At 35.2% G+C, this 16707-nt stretch overlaps 1 protein-coding gene across 3 annotated transcripts; it reads right to left on the bottom strand.

Annotated features, from left to right (window-relative positions):
* Nucleotides 1-868: 868 nt before the first annotated feature.
* Nucleotides 869-15153, bottom strand: LOC123549239 (amidase-like). 3 transcript variants are annotated; one of them, XM_045337161.2, is made up of 12 exons: nt 15113-15153; nt 14152-14262; nt 12435-12564; nt 11791-11963; nt 9880-10019; nt 8919-9119; nt 7606-7680; nt 4673-4829; nt 4214-4276; nt 3338-3471; nt 2076-2229; nt 869-1277 (listed from the first exon to the last, which is right to left on the bottom strand). In XM_045337161.2, the coding sequence occupies exons 1-12, from the start codon at nt 15147-15149 to the stop codon at nt 1084-1086; spliced, it is 1569 nt and encodes a 522-aa protein (XP_045193096.2). In that variant the 5' UTR covers nt 15150-15153; the 3' UTR covers nt 869-1083. The 3 variants fall into 3 exon arrangements, with proteins under 3 accessions (XP_045193096.2, XP_045193098.2, XP_045193097.2); XM_045337163.2 differs by lacking the exon at nt 15113-15153 and adding an exon at nt 14575-14595; XM_045337162.2 differs by lacking the exons at nt 14152-14262; nt 15113-15153 and having other exon boundaries at nt 12353-12488.
* Between the last annotated feature and the right edge of the window lie 1554 nt (nt 15154-16707).

Genomic DNA, 16707 nt, shown 5'->3' with positions numbered 1-16707 from the left:
GGTGGGGTGTGAATGCGTTTCATTCCTCGTGTTTTTTTATTATATAGAAGTGGGGTCTTTTTTCATATACAGACTTTCCGTGGCATTTGGATAGAATTTCAGGCTCCAGTGGTTAAACTTAGTTAAGTTACTTAAACCGAAAAAAAAAGTACAAAAGTCAAATTTTCATTTTGAAAAGCTCGAATAATCTGTGTGGGGAATCACGTGATTTAAAATGACGACGTGCACGGAAAAATGGCCGATACTTTCTCTCGTTTCAGCTGGAAAATCAATGTATTTTATATTGATAAACATTTATAATACCCTATCATATGCTCCTTACCTTCTGATTTCTCTAGATACCCGTAATGTGCACGCCGTCATTCAAAATCACGTGCTTCCCCACACTGGTTTTATCGTTTTGAAATTAAATGTTAACTGAGTTTGCCTCAATGACTCCAACATCTCAGCCAATTAAACATAAAAGCTTAAAACAAGTAAAAAAAGTTACAGAACCAGCAATGAGACATGACCTTTAAGCCCTTGGTGTGGCATTGGCCATGGAGATAAGAACAAGTGTCTTGTGGCAATATTTTGTGTCACTGAGGATATTTCTAAGTTAAATGAATAATTGACTGCTAAATGCGTTCCAAAGTTACGGCCTGGACAAGATCTTTTATGACCACTGATTCCAAGAATAACCTTGTCCTTTAGATAGGGGCCTGTAGTGTTTGTTGCACAACCCTCCATCTCATTCAGGTAAACATATACGCCAAATTAAAATAAGATTGCTCCATGCATGTTACAGTCACGGCTTAGACACACTCTAAAATAACATTTGATCTTTACGTGTGACCTTGACCTTTGGAATATGTATTAAAAAATAATACTTTCTTTCGTCTTTAATATATAGCCTTTCAACATCGATCGGTTTGCACCATTCTATCTGCAGCTCCCACAAATATTCATGTGTATATCCCACCATATACCAATAAATGTAAAAATATCAGAACTTCGGAGTTTCAGAATCATTAAACGCAATATCAAATTCATTTACAACATATTTGATGTCCGAATAAATATCTATTGATGACGTCTCTGACTTCAATTCTGAAGTTGTAGCTTCTCCAGCGCATATGCCGCTTGTAAAACTTTAACATCCTCGAAACGTTTTCCAACAATCATCATTCCAACCGGAAGTCCGTTAGATTTTCCCGCGTTTACTGTAATGGCGGGGTGTCCTGTGCTGTCAAATGGTGCTGTATTCTTAAACATACCAAAAGCATTCTCTAAGCGTTCTGAAATCAAATAAAAAGAAATAAAATAGACTTATAGAGTTAACTTATTACTTAATGATACCACGGACATAAGAGGACTGCCTCCTTTTCTGCACTTCAATTAAGTTATATACCAGTTTCAAAACTTCACGAAAGGCATTTTTTATTTATTTTATTTTATTTTTTTTTTTTTTTCCTTTTTTTTTTTTTTTTTTTTTTGTTTTGTTTTGTTTTTTTTCTTCCTCTGCTCGTTACTTTTTTTGTGGGATGAGTGAGGGGGCAGTTATCGTCACATCGGCAAAATTATAGGTCATACATATGGCGACAATCCACCTTTTCATGGTGAAGGACACCAGATACCCCTCCGAGATTTTTTTCAGACTCAGGCATGCAACCGGGTAGGAAGACCATATTTCAACAAGTCATTTGGATGGTTTCATCACATGAAAGAATTATGTTGGTCAAAATTTATCACAATCATTTATAGTCATCATTACTTTTTTAATCACAGTGGTTCGTACTTCGAATACTTAAAAAAAAAATTTAGGATCCTGCAAAATCCATATACATGTACTTAGTAAATGTTCCAAGATTAAACTAAACAACGCCAAGGTTTTTACTACATGTAGTTTGTATCACTGGGTGAGTAACTTTGTTCTATAAAATACCGAGAAATACTCAGACTAGAACCTAGTTAAAACACATTTAATAAAGTACACATTTAACCCATAGCTGTGGTAAATCAAGATATTCGGGAAGAAATAAATGTATTCTAGCAGTACTTTTAATGTGACGCGTCAAAAATATTTTAGGCCAGACCTGTTATAGAAGATTTGCTTGAAGGCAGTAAAGGTGCCGTAAAAGGCAGCGTCGGCATCACTATGACGTCATAAGTTGACAGAGCGTCGTCATAAGCTTGCGTTAGTTTCATATTCAAGTTTTGTGCTCGTCCATAAAACCTGTTGCCATAGTTCTTTGAAAATATGAAAGTAACAAAAAAACAAAACAAATTTCAACCACGTACATAGCACCACACAATGTGTAGGCCTATCTCAGATTTACTACACGAGCAGATCTAGTCTACACGCTTTCCACAGAAACTTTAGAATAGGCTATAGATTCTATAATCTAAAAGAAATCAATATAATAGATATCTAGTAGTGAAAAGTCATTTTAGAGAGATCGAACAATTATGTTTTAATTATATGAAAACTAAATGAAAGAATTCCGATTGGTCAGGATATCCTCCCACTGTACAAAATATAGTATGGTATTGCACAGGTTTTACTTCATTTTCAAATTGGTAGATTCTCTAATAAGATTATGACAGAATAGTCAGCTACCTAAATTCGTTTGACCTTGACCTTTACTTAAAACATGTGCGTATAATAAAAATATTGCATGCTTACAAACATAGCCGGTCAAACCGATCACTGAAAATTCATTATTTATTCTAACATTGCTCGAATTGATTCCCAGTTAAACAAAGAAGGAAATCAAGCTCTGTATATTCTGCGATAAACAACGGTTGACGCGCGGACCGGTAAGAGAGCATTATGACGTCAATTATGATGTCAAACTGCCGCATGACGCCCGATACATTATTCCTCGGGTAAATGAAGTCCAGCATAATATTTATTAAAGTATGTCAATGAGCATGTCAGAATGAAAACAATCAATGCCTTCTTGTGATTTATCGTCTAATTTGACACGGTTCATTGTTCAGATGCTTCAGTATTTAACCACTCGGGCTAACGCCTTCGTGGTTAATTCTTACGCATCTGAACTCTGAACCGTGGTAAATTAGACGATAAACCACTCGAAGGCCTTTTAAGATTATTTGTTAATTCTTCATATATTGACAAAATCGTTACGGCCTTTTCAAATATTGTACAATATGAAGTCATCCTATATTGAAAATCTGTTCTGGGCTACTGCCTCATTAGATATCTATTTTCCGGTGCGTGTCTGTATTGTAGGCCTAAAAAATTGTACATGCCCGGAGAAAATATAAGAAACAAACAAAAACATGTAGACTGAAATTTAAAAAAAGGAACTAAAGTAGAATATACTAAGCCTACCTTTTCGATGTATTCTGCAAAAAGAACAGCCGACTTCACAGGTTCTGACAAATGTCTCGCGTCCATTTTATATCCTTGTGACAATTTTGTCATCATAGATTCCGCATAGTACCCTTTGTAATGATGACCGACGCCTGTCAATACATTGTACAGTTTCATATTTACATGATTTGTGACAAAATCAGAAATATGTTAATCTACATGTTTAGAAAGTTCCATTAAAATCTGCATACTGGGATGTATTCTATACGCGAAATATCATGAAGTTGTTTGTTTCCTTTGCCTTCCTGTTATGAAAACTTACTAAAGGTCCACATTCTTTTTTAAATTGGTTAAGCAGTTAAAATCAAGTCAAAGTACTATCAGTTGTACAGCGTTCTTGTTTTATGATATCTATAGATCTATAAAATAAAGCCACGCTTACTGTTACTTATGATATGTACCGTTTTTCAGTTGCAGTTAAATTAATTTCTACAATGTGCAAAAAAAAAATCAAATAATGTAAACATTTCAATTAATAAAATTTTGAGTAAGCAAACACCGGTTCGAACTGTGTTGATAATTTCCCAAAATCTGCACACCTATTTGAATATATACGTTGTCGAGGAAAGAGAGAGTATATCGTACCCAGTCTTCAACACAACCTGTAACGATTATTATTTGTTATCTTGCTGACTTCCCGTATTTACTTTATTTGGATGCCGTTTTTTGTTGTTGTTGTTGTTGTTGTTGTTATTTTTTGACACAATGCGACGATCACTAAACCAATATGGAATTTATCAAGTCAGCATGTGACGTATCTTGACCAATAAAAATGCTGGATACTTGGTAAAGACGGGAAAATGTTTCGGATACAAAATTAGCAGGCAGACGTACCGTTTCCTGTAAACATACACCTATAAGCTCCATTCGTCATTATCGGTTGCCAAATTGCTATACCTGGAAATGCAGATTTGAACATTCATATTATAGCGTTTTGGTTCTTTATGCAAAGTTCTGGCTAAGTCAAGAGCCATAACTCTATTACTCTAACCTAACTTAGAGAAATCCCAAACAATTCACGTGGTGTCCACATTTACATGCTGAATTACAATCCTGTAATGTTTGATGACTGTAGGTCAAATGATTTTTGAGACCGCAAGATTCAAATGCCGGGAGGACGGACTGGCATCGGAACATACTGACGAAGGTAAATGTGTCTCCAAGTTGGTTTTGGGAGCACAATAAACAGAACTCTACAAAAGATAAGAAAATTCTTACGAAATGAATTAATTTTCAACGGTTATAAAATAAACTGCAAGATAACCCTGATTTGACAAAACACAAATATCTTACCATGAGTATGCAAGGGTATGGAGACGTCCTCGACAACTGCGCCCGCTTTCCAGAGGGTTTCTGCTGCGCCTCGGACAACAGCCTGTACGTCATCGTCACATCCGGTGAATCCCTCGGATAATAAGCCTATTTTCCAACCTTCTATGTTTCCATCCAGCTGAAAGTGTGATGGAATCAAAGGCCTGAAGGGCCTGAGTCGGCTAATGATTGATGTACTGACAATATAGTCTACCAGTTTCAGTTTGTTTTTAGTTTTTTCCCCAACTAAAGAGAGATTTTGTTACAATAAATGAAATGAACATTCGGTCGATGCCTAGTAAAACTTTGATTGACATTATACAAGTATTTAAACCCAATAAATTTCTCTAAAATTGAAGAGTGGTTCGCAGAAATAAAAATGTTGAAAGTACAAACTACAATTTGACAGCTGACACTAAGATACTGCCCATGACTTATATATTTTTTCCAGTAAACATTTGCCTCCGGCATTGCCAAAAGAGGCAATTATCGGCTGGTATATATTCGCACATGATAAAATTTGAATATGACAATTTATAATATTAAAATTTTACAGCGCGGATTGCCACATACAATTTGTAACGGATGGACGAAAGAACTGATATTTTACAGATATTATAATGGGCCTGGCGATAGCCTTGTCATATGTTAGGTATTGTTCAATCATATTATAAGTGATGTCAATTTAAATTATACTTACTTTTGCGTTTAGAGATACATGTATGTAAATGTTGCTGAGTGTCAATATATAGTGTAACCGATATTAATAAATGCAATTCTTTTTTAGTTAAAACTATCATTTATTCTATTTCAGACTTGTTAACCCCTTAAAAATCATGTCTGTTATCCCGAAGTCCATCCACTTTCAATTATCCATTTTGATTCATGTAGACAGACAGGCCCAGACAGGGCAGAAAAATGTTTGAGCCATTTTTACGTGGTCGGTAGCAGGGTGGGTGTGGGGAGGGGTGTTTCTTTCCGCTTTAAATTGCAGTCAGATTTTGAAATGGGCATTGCGGCAGATGGTAAAAGGGCAAATGTATCAAACTGTAAAGTGGCAATATGGGGGAAGGGTGTGGGAGGATACCCCTCCTGCAAGTAGGGTTTGGGGTATTACCACAAGAAATTTTTGAATATGTAGACCCTTGATACAGCCTTTGGTGCGATTTTAACTGAAAGTCTTCTGTTTCAATTTCTAAATATTACCTAGATTCTTTCTAGTATTACAATATCCAAAGTATGACTTTCACTTCATCTTTTTACTTTCAGATCATGCCTCAGGACTAGAATATGAGTCTAATATAGATTATATGTAGGTGTGATAAAAATAAATTCTAGAATCATTTCTGTTACAATAATATCTATCATGTATGTTACTTGAATGTTAAAATTTCATAACACAGCTCGATATTTACCCAAAATATTATATCCGGATACGATTACACTTTTCTCCAGTTTCAACAATATATTTTACAAATTGTGATGATACGAAGACATTTAGCAGCAATTGGCAGTATCTGACATTGAAGTTTACGGTTAAATTACCTCTTATTTAAATCTTTTCATAAAAAAGTTGTTTCGTTTCGTCAAAGCTGCCAAACATAGACGATCTACTTTCGATTTCAAAAACTACAAGAAAATACAATTTAATGCCGATTTGTTTATTTCTCGAAAAATAAGAAATAAAATCATTTTGAATATCAGTAGTAACTAAACAAACCAGTAAGAGCTTCTTCTTCCGATAATTTATCCGTTTACTGACTGCAAAATTCAACCCACGCAAAGTCGTAGAAGCGTTGTTATAAACAGGTCACGCGTGTTCGCCGACAAGTGTCCAGAATGTAGTTAGGATTCATCCGCGAAGTTTCGCGGAAGAATTAACGTACTGCACATATCTTATTCGGGTCATTTAAAATGAAGCTGTCATAATTTAATTTCATCGATGTGGTAAACTCTTTGATAAGAGACATTCCAATGCTTTCAGAGGTACCCACTCAATAAAATACTAGCAGTATGTTCTGGAACTATATTTTGTCTTTCGCTGGATGTTACGCAAGCTTTGTAAGCCTGCGCAATTCATAAAATGCACAGCGCAATATATTTGTTATTTGCGCAATGATTTTAAAGATTATTTTTTGAAACGGACAGGGTAACAAATGGATAATTTGGCTAATAAGTTAATATGCAGTTTTTATTTGAATTCGTGAACATCATATTTGCTATTTTGTGACAAAAGGGCATAAAATTCGTCACCATAATCATATGCGCAAATGTATTACCAAATCCCGCAGAATCGTTATGCGTGTTTATGCTTAATGAGTTACCGCGGAAGAAAATACGTGGCTTTATTCGAGTATTGCACAATTACAAGTCATAAATATGACAGATTACATCGTATATTGGTCATAGCAAATAGGATTGACATAAATGAACTTCATTCGATTAATGAACTCTTTGAAATTAGAGACAATCTAGTGGAACTACATCACTTCGCTGTGTTGTGAGGCCATTTAAGAATGAGAAATCGGGCGATAGCAAGGACTCGTCAAACGCTTGACAGCGTTTAGCCGACTCAAAAATGTAAAGTTTTCTGAAGTTCCTATATATAGTACGCAAAAATACTCAGTTATCCATGTCTCTTAAAGCTATCGTTTATGGGTTTCCTAAAAATTTGGCGTCTGATAATAACATGTATATTAAATGGAAATTAAACATAACTGAAATATACTTATTTGATTAATTTTTGTATAATGCTGAAACTTTAATTATAATACCAAAGTCAACGTTTTAAACACAAAATACACATTATAACACAGTTCAGAGAGACAGAGCTTTACCAAAAATGCCTGACCGAGTTTTTAGTCTGCTAGACGAGATTCTTTTCGCGGGTTTATGATGTTTTCTAATATACGTACATAGTCTGTGTATTTGGGCACCTGTAAGTCACGCGGCTGTCGCGGGTCTAGCCCATTGTCGTAACCGGCTATTACCTGAAAATAGACACTATTTTAGACAATATTGCAAAAAAAGATCAGTTAAAATTGACACATTGATTTATGCCATGGACGTCAGAGACCCTGTAGGCATGAAGTATTTGAGTTATCCATATGCACGTATGTCTTGTTTATTCAATTTCCCTACAGTTTTAACCTGAATCATAAACGGAATTGGTAATCATCATCATCATCATCATCATCATCAATCTCAATAGGATATGCGCATATAGTTGTGAGTTTCATGTTTTATTTTATTTCTGAAATATGTCATTTCTAGGACTTACAATATCACAACCAAATCTGCTCAGCTCATCCTACGGTTTATATACCATCAGTATCAAGCGGACATGCGCATAGTATTGGGAGATAATTATATGTCCGAATATTAGTTTTTTTACTTAATAATGTTATTCTATTAAGCATTTCCGGGGACATGTGGCTATACAGTATTGACATAACTCCTGTTTATGTATAAAATTACTGTTTGTCTATGAAATTGAATATCTTAACCTTCACACTACGGACTTTGCACAGTCGGTATATACGGACATGACTAGGGCGAAAATTTGATCTTGCTGATTAATTTTGATTCATAATTTAAACGCAGTTTAAAACTTCTAAAGAAGTTTCCAAAAGACAGAAATCATGCGACGTAGAAATAATACATGACTGAATTTTCTATACAACAGAAACTTGCCCCCATTAAAAGTGCGCAGTCATACACATATAACACTTACCTCCAGTAAAAGTGCATAGTTGTATACACTTGGTGTCTATGTGACGAACACTTACCTCCAGTAAAAGTGCATAGTTGTATACACTTGGTGTCTATGTGACGAACACTTACCTCCAGTAAAAGTGCATAGTTGTATACACTTGGTGACTATGTGACGAACACTTACCTCCAGTAAAAGTGCATAGTTGTATACCCTTGGTGTCTATGTGACGAACACTTACCTCCAGTAAAAGTGCATAGTTGTATACGCTTGGTGACTATGTGACGAACACTTACCTCCAGTAAAAGTGCACAGTCGTATACGCTTGGTGTCTATGTGACGAACACTTACCCCCAGTAAAAGTGCACAGTCGTATACGCTTGGTGTCTATGTGACGAACACTTACCTCCAGTAAAAGTGCACAGTCGTATACGCTTGCTGTCTTTGTGACGAACACTTACCCCCAGTAAAAGTGCACAGTCGCATACGCTTGGTGTCTATGTGACGAACACTTACCTCCAGTAAAAGTGCACAGTCATACGCATTTCTCGCCATCGGACCTAAATGATCAATTGTTATTTCCATAGCAACAGCTCCAGTGTAAGGTACAAGCCCCCAAGTGGGTTTAAGTCCAACTACACCACACCATGATGCCGGACTTCGAATGGATCCTCCTTGGTCCGCACCGATGGCTACGTCCACTTCGCCGTTGCAGACCTTATTATGGAGAGACAGCAAAAAAGATATGTTAATATTTTTGACATCACTTTTAGCCCCCCCCCCCCCCACACCCCCAACACTACACCCTCCCTAACCCGTCCAAGAGTACCCCGATTTCTACAACTCCTGAAAAGACATGTTTTCACTTATGCTACTTCATACTGCTTCATTGTCATGCAATTACTCCGAAATTAGTTAACCCTTCCCCTCACTCCTCCTTTGTATCTCCCCACCATCTTGTGAATATGTTTCAACTTCTTATTTTACGTTAAACTGTTGTGCTGTTGTTTTTTCTTTTCTGTTTCGTTTTTTTAATTAGTGTTTCACGTGCACACCCTTTCTATCCATAACTCGCCCCATAACACCCTGACTTCATCCCCTTTCCCGAAAAAAAATTTGTTTCGTTTCCGTATGTGACTTCATCGAAGACCCCCCCCCTCCCGACCCCCACGGCCCCGTCCCCAAAAATTAGATCCCGACAATAACATCACTAAAATACACAGATACACCACTCTATTGTTTTCACATCATTATGTTACTTTTTATTGTTCATTAGTATCACCGTAACCCTGCTTCAATCCCTTAGAAAGTCTTCTTATCATCATTATACCTCCACCTCCGCCCCTCCCCCATTAAACCACACCTAATTACACCATTCCTTTTCAACAAAACTGGATTAAACAATTGACCTCTGACTGTGAAATTGGAGCAACATGGATGGATAGTACAATGATCATAAGATGTGAATGGGACCTACCGCCACTGCACATCCTGAACTCGAGCCTCCAGAAACTCTGGTTTTATCATGGGGATTTAAAGCTGGGCCAGTATCATTAGTCCAGCTAGTACCGCCATAACATAAATGTTCACAGTTAGTTTTTCCAATAATACGTCCTCCTGGAAGATAAACAATTAGCAATGACTTATAAAGAAACCGTTCCTTAATGACTTGATCTATTGTTAGGCTTGTTTCATGTTTGTCTATACGTTTGTACGAAAAATCTTTTGTAAGCTATTTTTTTGACGGATGTAACAATCATAAGATAAGGTATGTTTATTGTAGTCTCACTCTAAGAACCATGTTATTAAAAAGAGAGACATGATACCCCAATTCGTTCACCTGACATAGTACTTTTCCCAGAAAATTGGCACAAGATCACAGTTATATGCCCTTGGTTGACCGCAATAAGGAAGTGGTTACGCGGAAAATAGTTACTCTGTTTGATGGTGAATATTGGTGATTTTTTTAGTGAAAGTCCTGCAATGAATGGCATAATATTGACAGAGGAGATATGTACAATTTGACAGAATGAGAATGTCAGAATATGCATAACATGACTTTTTGATAGGCCCTGTTTTGCCTGTTTGCGGCCATCTAGAGAGTATTCTTCATACGCATGTGATTTGATTAAAAATGGTGGAAAAATTAGCCGTTCAACCCCATGTTTATTGTGGGTGGAATTTTTTCTCTTGAATAATACGGTTGAGTTCAGGTATTTTTAGAGGGGTTGGAATGCATGCAAAATTGCAATAGTATCCGGTGCCTATATAGAATATATAGTAAAAAATAACTGTGGTCTTATGCCGGTGTTTGAACTAGAATTTATTAAAACAACTATTCTGACCTTGATTTATGTAAATCAGATAGATCATTGACCAGTTGTAAACTTTACATAGACTTTATAAACATAAATATATGATGATAAAAGAGAAAATGTGGCCTCTTCAATGTATGTCTATGCTATTACCTTATGATCTAGTGTTGTTTTCTCCAATGACTTAGAATTCATAGGCAAGTATTGTTACAATATTTTATGTAGAGTGAAAACAAATTGTGGCCTCTGAAGAGCTTAAGATGATTTTTTATGATATTACCTAATGATCTGACTTTTGAACCCAGATATCAATGTTTTTCTTTTTAATCTGTGGGTGACTTAAATGTGATAGTCAAATATTGTGACAAACTTTTATGAAGAGCAGGTAGAAAATGTGGACTGTAAAGTATTTAAGACTTTTTTGTGTGATTTGGCCTGCTTTTTCAACCCAGTTTCAAACCATATTAAGATATTTTACTGTGGAAATATTCAAACCATGTTTTATTTCAAGTCGGCAGAAACTGTGTCAGAATTGGTGAATCAAAAAGTACGTTCTAAGTTCAAAAATATACTCAGTACTTTTGGCATGCATCGTAGAGTAAAGCCGCTTAATACATGCATGATAAAATGTCTGTGTGTAAGCTATTATAAGTCCATATAGGTTTCTCCTCAAGAAGCCTGTTGTTGGGAGGGTAGTGTAAGATACAGAAGACGCTCCAATACCAGAAGCTTCCCTGGTTTCTTTATGCGTACACACTGTCAACCATCCGTAGACAGGACTTCTCACAATGTTAGTTATTAGAGGAGCGGGGACTTAAAATCACGACCCTTGTTTCGAAGTCAGACAGTTTTACCACTGGACCACTGTGTCCGCTTTCATTATAGAAGCATGCATCTGATACTTTTAAAAGTTTCTCTTGTTTTGCCTTATCAGCTGAATAACAATACAATTATTGAATAACAGTAGGGTAGGGTTTTTTTCACAATGTCGCCGGTAAGTATCAGTGATACCGAAAACAAATATTTCATTTAATGCTTTTTGCACAAATGCTCTTAAGGTACATTCATTTTACCTGCATCCAAGACCTTTGTTATCACAGTAGCATCTATATCGGGAACAAAACCTTCCATGACCCTTGATCCATTCATCATAGGCACTCCAGCAACACATATGTTGTCTTTAACTCCTACAGTTTTACCTTTCATAATACCTTCAGCGGCACCTTTTATGTCACATTTCCAATACCTGCATAGAGAAATATATGTAAAATGTCGCTTTAAAGCATGATGTTATTTTGTGCGAGAAACTGTTCTTAAAGGTAGTTTTGAATGTTTCTCTTTTTACAGACTTTTTAAAAATCCATCGTTTTAAAGATCGTTTGAAAACACTGAATGCAGCCATGCAAGATGATATCTTACTTACATTGAACATTGAATGTTTAGTCTTTTCACGAGAGGGAATGATATGTGTAATGTCTCTCATGCCCCAATTATGGACTAAAGGTGTTTTTTTTGTTTTGGTTTTCAATGTTTTAGAAAATACTGTGGTTAAACCATTGTTAACTAGTTCTTTCAGTTTCTTCCACAAAAGTCAAATTGACAGCATTACGTCACGGAGCTTTTAGGCAGACTTACATATAGGCCTACAAAGAGATACGCATAGCAAACAAAGTTCCCCATACGTTTTATCGGCTAACGTGCAGAGTATTTATCGTACCAAGCGTTGCAGAGATTGTCTTCCGGTTCCGGTCTGTACCCAGGAGTTCTGGGATATCTGACCGGAAGTGTAGGTGCAATAAGGTCGTTCACTGTTTGGTATCGTCTAACCAGTGTCTGTGATATATATCCTGCGGCAAAAACAATAATAAGTTTTAGTAATTCATATATTTCTTCCAGGGCTCTCCAAATTGAATAGAAGTATAATTTTCTTATATTTGTGGAACATATTTGGTTTAAGCTAGCTCTTTTCAGCGAACCGGTATTTCGATAGAATTTAGAGAAATCTTCAAACTTGCCATAAAAAAGATATGAAGCCGGCAACGAAACACAATGAAACATTTAAGACGTTCGGCTTCTGCAAGGTGACCAACAGAAACGGAGCTTTCAAAGCAGTTATTTTCCTCCATAGCCTGCCACCAACACCAATGAAAAAATTGTTAATGGCACATAAATCAACAACATGGCTCTCAATTCTGCCAAGAAACAAGCGAGTCGTATTCTAGCATTTTCTTAGATAGCTAACATTATCAGTATTATGATAAACTGATATTACAAGTACTGTCTTCAAGGAGGAGTACTGACTTCGATCAATCAGAAGACATGTTACTTACAATTGAAATTATCTTACACTACATTTGTTGCTAAAACATTGTATGATGACAAGTACTACTACCATTTATTTAGTAGTTATTCATGTTCACGTTTATTGTTAAAATCAATTATATACACGTATTACTATTACATAAAGTTCTAAAACATACTGATACCAGTTCCTTATAGGACACTTAACTTTTGATCAGTTTCAGAATGAAATTGATCTGCTCTTGACAGGCTGATTAAAGCAAAAGATAAGTTAGGAACGTGAGAATTCTATTGAAACTAGCTTTTTAAACCGCAAAATTAAGTAACGTTGGCCTAAACCTTGATCAAGTTGTTCTTTTCCTATTATTTAAGAAGCCATTGCCACCGGAAGTTGAACTGTGGCACCTTAAACTGTGAAAGTCAAAAAGATGCTATCTACCAATGCTTAGACTACGCAGCCACCATGACATTTTGAAGAGAAAAAAACGAGTAAGAATATCCAAAAATTAAAACAACGACATTGATTTTGATCAAATGATTCAAAAGATAGAAAAGAAAGAAAACGCTATCAATGAAGTTTTAATCGCTACACCTCAATATTTGAACATTCAAAATATGACAAGGACAGACGCCTTTGAACACTGAGCCAGTATGCATCATTTTTAAAGTATACCGCAAAATTTAGTTATGCTTATCTTGACCACTGGTTCCATATGCATACCCAACTGTGTTTTTGTACGCTACCAAAAGGTTAAGTTTCATTCTGATTTATTTCGTTTCCAAACTTAACTTACTGAGCAGATACTGTTCCCTGCATGCAATCCAGGTTTAGGCCAAGTCTAATAGAATAGGATATACGGTAAAATATGGAAAAGGATTTGCCATTTTGTACGAATTGTGGAAAGAATTACAGCAATGCCGTACAATCATTCGCTTAAGAGAAAAAAAAACGACACAGTATATATAATTTCAGACGTGTCGTTTTATTTCAACAAAAATTCGCCAAATAACTTCAAGAGAACTGATATCCAAGTGCATCTACAGGTTTAAGTATATTTTGGCTGGTTACTGTTACAAAGTATACAATATAAACAATACTGATTTAGCATATTTAACATGCTGCACATCTGTACCTTGTAGCTCCTCTAGTTCTCCGTCCCTAAAATGTAGACCATTATTATGCGCTATGCTTGCTAGGTCTTTAACACTTGGTTCATGTACCGTCGGAACTTTGTACACATCAACTGAAATATGATATACGAACATAATTATCTAATTTGCTTATCAGTCTGAACCTGCTGTCCATTAACCCACATGATTCTTTTGTTGCCATAAGGATATCACTTTCAAGGAGTATTGAAAACTGAATATCTGTCTATTATTTTTTTACTTTTTGGGTTTGTTTCAGTGTGATACGTAAAAAATGAAAATGCAGTACAACAATTCGGCAGTTACATTGATATATTTGCCTTGATTTGGCCATAATTACTTTCACGTCACTAAATTCTAACCAAAACTAAGGCTTGCCCTACATTTGATTTCTGTGTAATAGTTACCTTTGCTGCCAACAGGGTGTACGTTTATAAATCAAGCAATGTCTTGTCAAAACCACCAGCTCGATTCAGAAAATAAATATCGGCTATCTACTTTGGAGACTTCATGGTTGCTAAGCATAACTGAATTAACAACAACAGTGCTTCCACAAAAAAAGTCTCAGATCCACAAAACATGTCTGGCCCGCAGACACCGCCGGAAACAAGAAAAAGAAACAAAATGGCGTCCATTTTGAGGTATGGTAGAAATTCAGGTTTTACTGTTGATTTAATTTTATTCTGTGAATAATATACAATATGTAAAATTTGCAAGGTAACATGCAAATATATCATAAAGCGATTTCAACTTTTTTACGTAGTATAATTTGACGTGATTCTGATTACAAAATCTCAAGCCGTATGTAATACAATGGTATGGGCCGCTTAAATAACTAAGAAATTGAAGAACAGAATCAAGTTATAAATTTTACTGACAAAATGTTATAAAATCTTCTAAAAGGTTCATATTAAATAAACAAATAACGATAATAAATTAGATTACCCTTTTCCTGGTTGTCCGCCATGATATCCGTATACATATGAACCAGTTAGAATGAAGAGTGTAGCTCCATATTAATTAATACCAGTTTTAAGGACACTCCAAATTGATCAGCAGTTCTTACAAAAATTTTCTAAGTTCTTTTTTTCTTCTCATTTTTGACTTTTTGAGTGGCAGGTTTATATTTCATTATTTTTCATTTTTTATACTTATTTTTACTATTTAAATAGCTTGCGTCAAAATTTTTATACCACTCCCTAGAATACACTTCGTCTTGTCTTCAAAAGTAGTACATTTAAAGGTAGACTTAAAATCTACCTTAATTTACATGTTTTTAATGAATTTACTGATTCGAGTGTATGGAATCTGCTTAAGTTATATTTGTCCGTTAAAATTAATTATCCTGCTTACAGTGAATAAATAAACTATTTATTTGTGAGATTCAGCTATTTTCATCTACTCCAGCGTTTGTTTTTTTTTTTGGTTTTTTTTTTTTTTTTTTTTGGTTTTTTCTTTTGCATTTACAAATAAAACATAAAAACAACTTAGAAATGACTGAAACTCACAAAAAAAACCCCATTTTTTAGAGTACTTCGTTTCTGTTACAATATAGAAGCTATTTTGTCAAAATATTGAATATAATGTCAAATCTGCACATGCCCAATCATATCTTGTAAAACTTCACGTGTACAGAGTTTCCACAGTCCATGACCTATATAGTAGCAATTATGCTTCTATATAATTATAATAATTATGCTCGTGCTGATGGAATTTTACGATGCATATTCAGGTGTAATTATTTTTTCCTAACAAATATTTTCATTATCTTTTTGCTACTTTAGGATATATTTTTTGCAGGAAACGTCTTAATAGAGTTTCAGTCTTTAGGTGAAAAAAAACATCCACACAATGATTATTTTTGCATTATTACGATAGCATATAGCTACGAGTTCTACTGAAAAACATGTTTGAAATACTGTGAATGGGAAATACTATCCTGTTTTTTTTTCAACTATTGAGATAATAGACTTAGCTCCAAACCCAAGCAAAGGGCAATGTTTTTAACAGGTTGTGTTTAAATTCAATTCAGTACAAGTATCTTTTTATTCTGTACATGTGAGCGAGTGCATTTTATTTCTTTTTCTCAAAGATGAGTTTTTATGATGTAGTTCCGAAGAACTACAAATAAGTTTTGCATGACCTAAATCCAAAAAGTATTAGAGCAATGATACGAATATGAATTAAGTGTTGGTTTTTTAACATAAAAAATCATAGTAATATTTATCAATTTTGACGTATTGTAGATGTTAATTTATTACTGTACACGAGTTTTAAGTTTCACATATAATTTTTGGGTAAACATGTTGAGATCTGAAAGTTACAGTGAATTTTTATTATTTAGATTGCTAACTGGATACAGGGAGTTAAAATCATTTGATCCAGTTAAAATGTGGAATATTATCCCTGCAGTGTGTGCGTGCGTGCGTGGCTGTCTCACTTGGGTATCACGCCGTAGGTCACACATGACATGATACCCCGCCCAGTCACATTATACTGACATTGGAATGCCCAGTCCTATTACTATTCTCCTAATTCTG

This window comes from Mercenaria mercenaria, chromosome 6 (genome assembly GCF_021730395.1).
Source record: "Mercenaria mercenaria strain notata chromosome 6, MADL_Memer_1, whole genome shotgun sequence".
Classification (NCBI taxonomy): Eukaryota; Metazoa; Mollusca; class Bivalvia; order Venerida; family Veneridae; genus Mercenaria; species Mercenaria mercenaria.
Note: the sequence above shows the minus strand (reverse complement) of the source record. Positions and strands in the feature narration are given on the sequence as shown.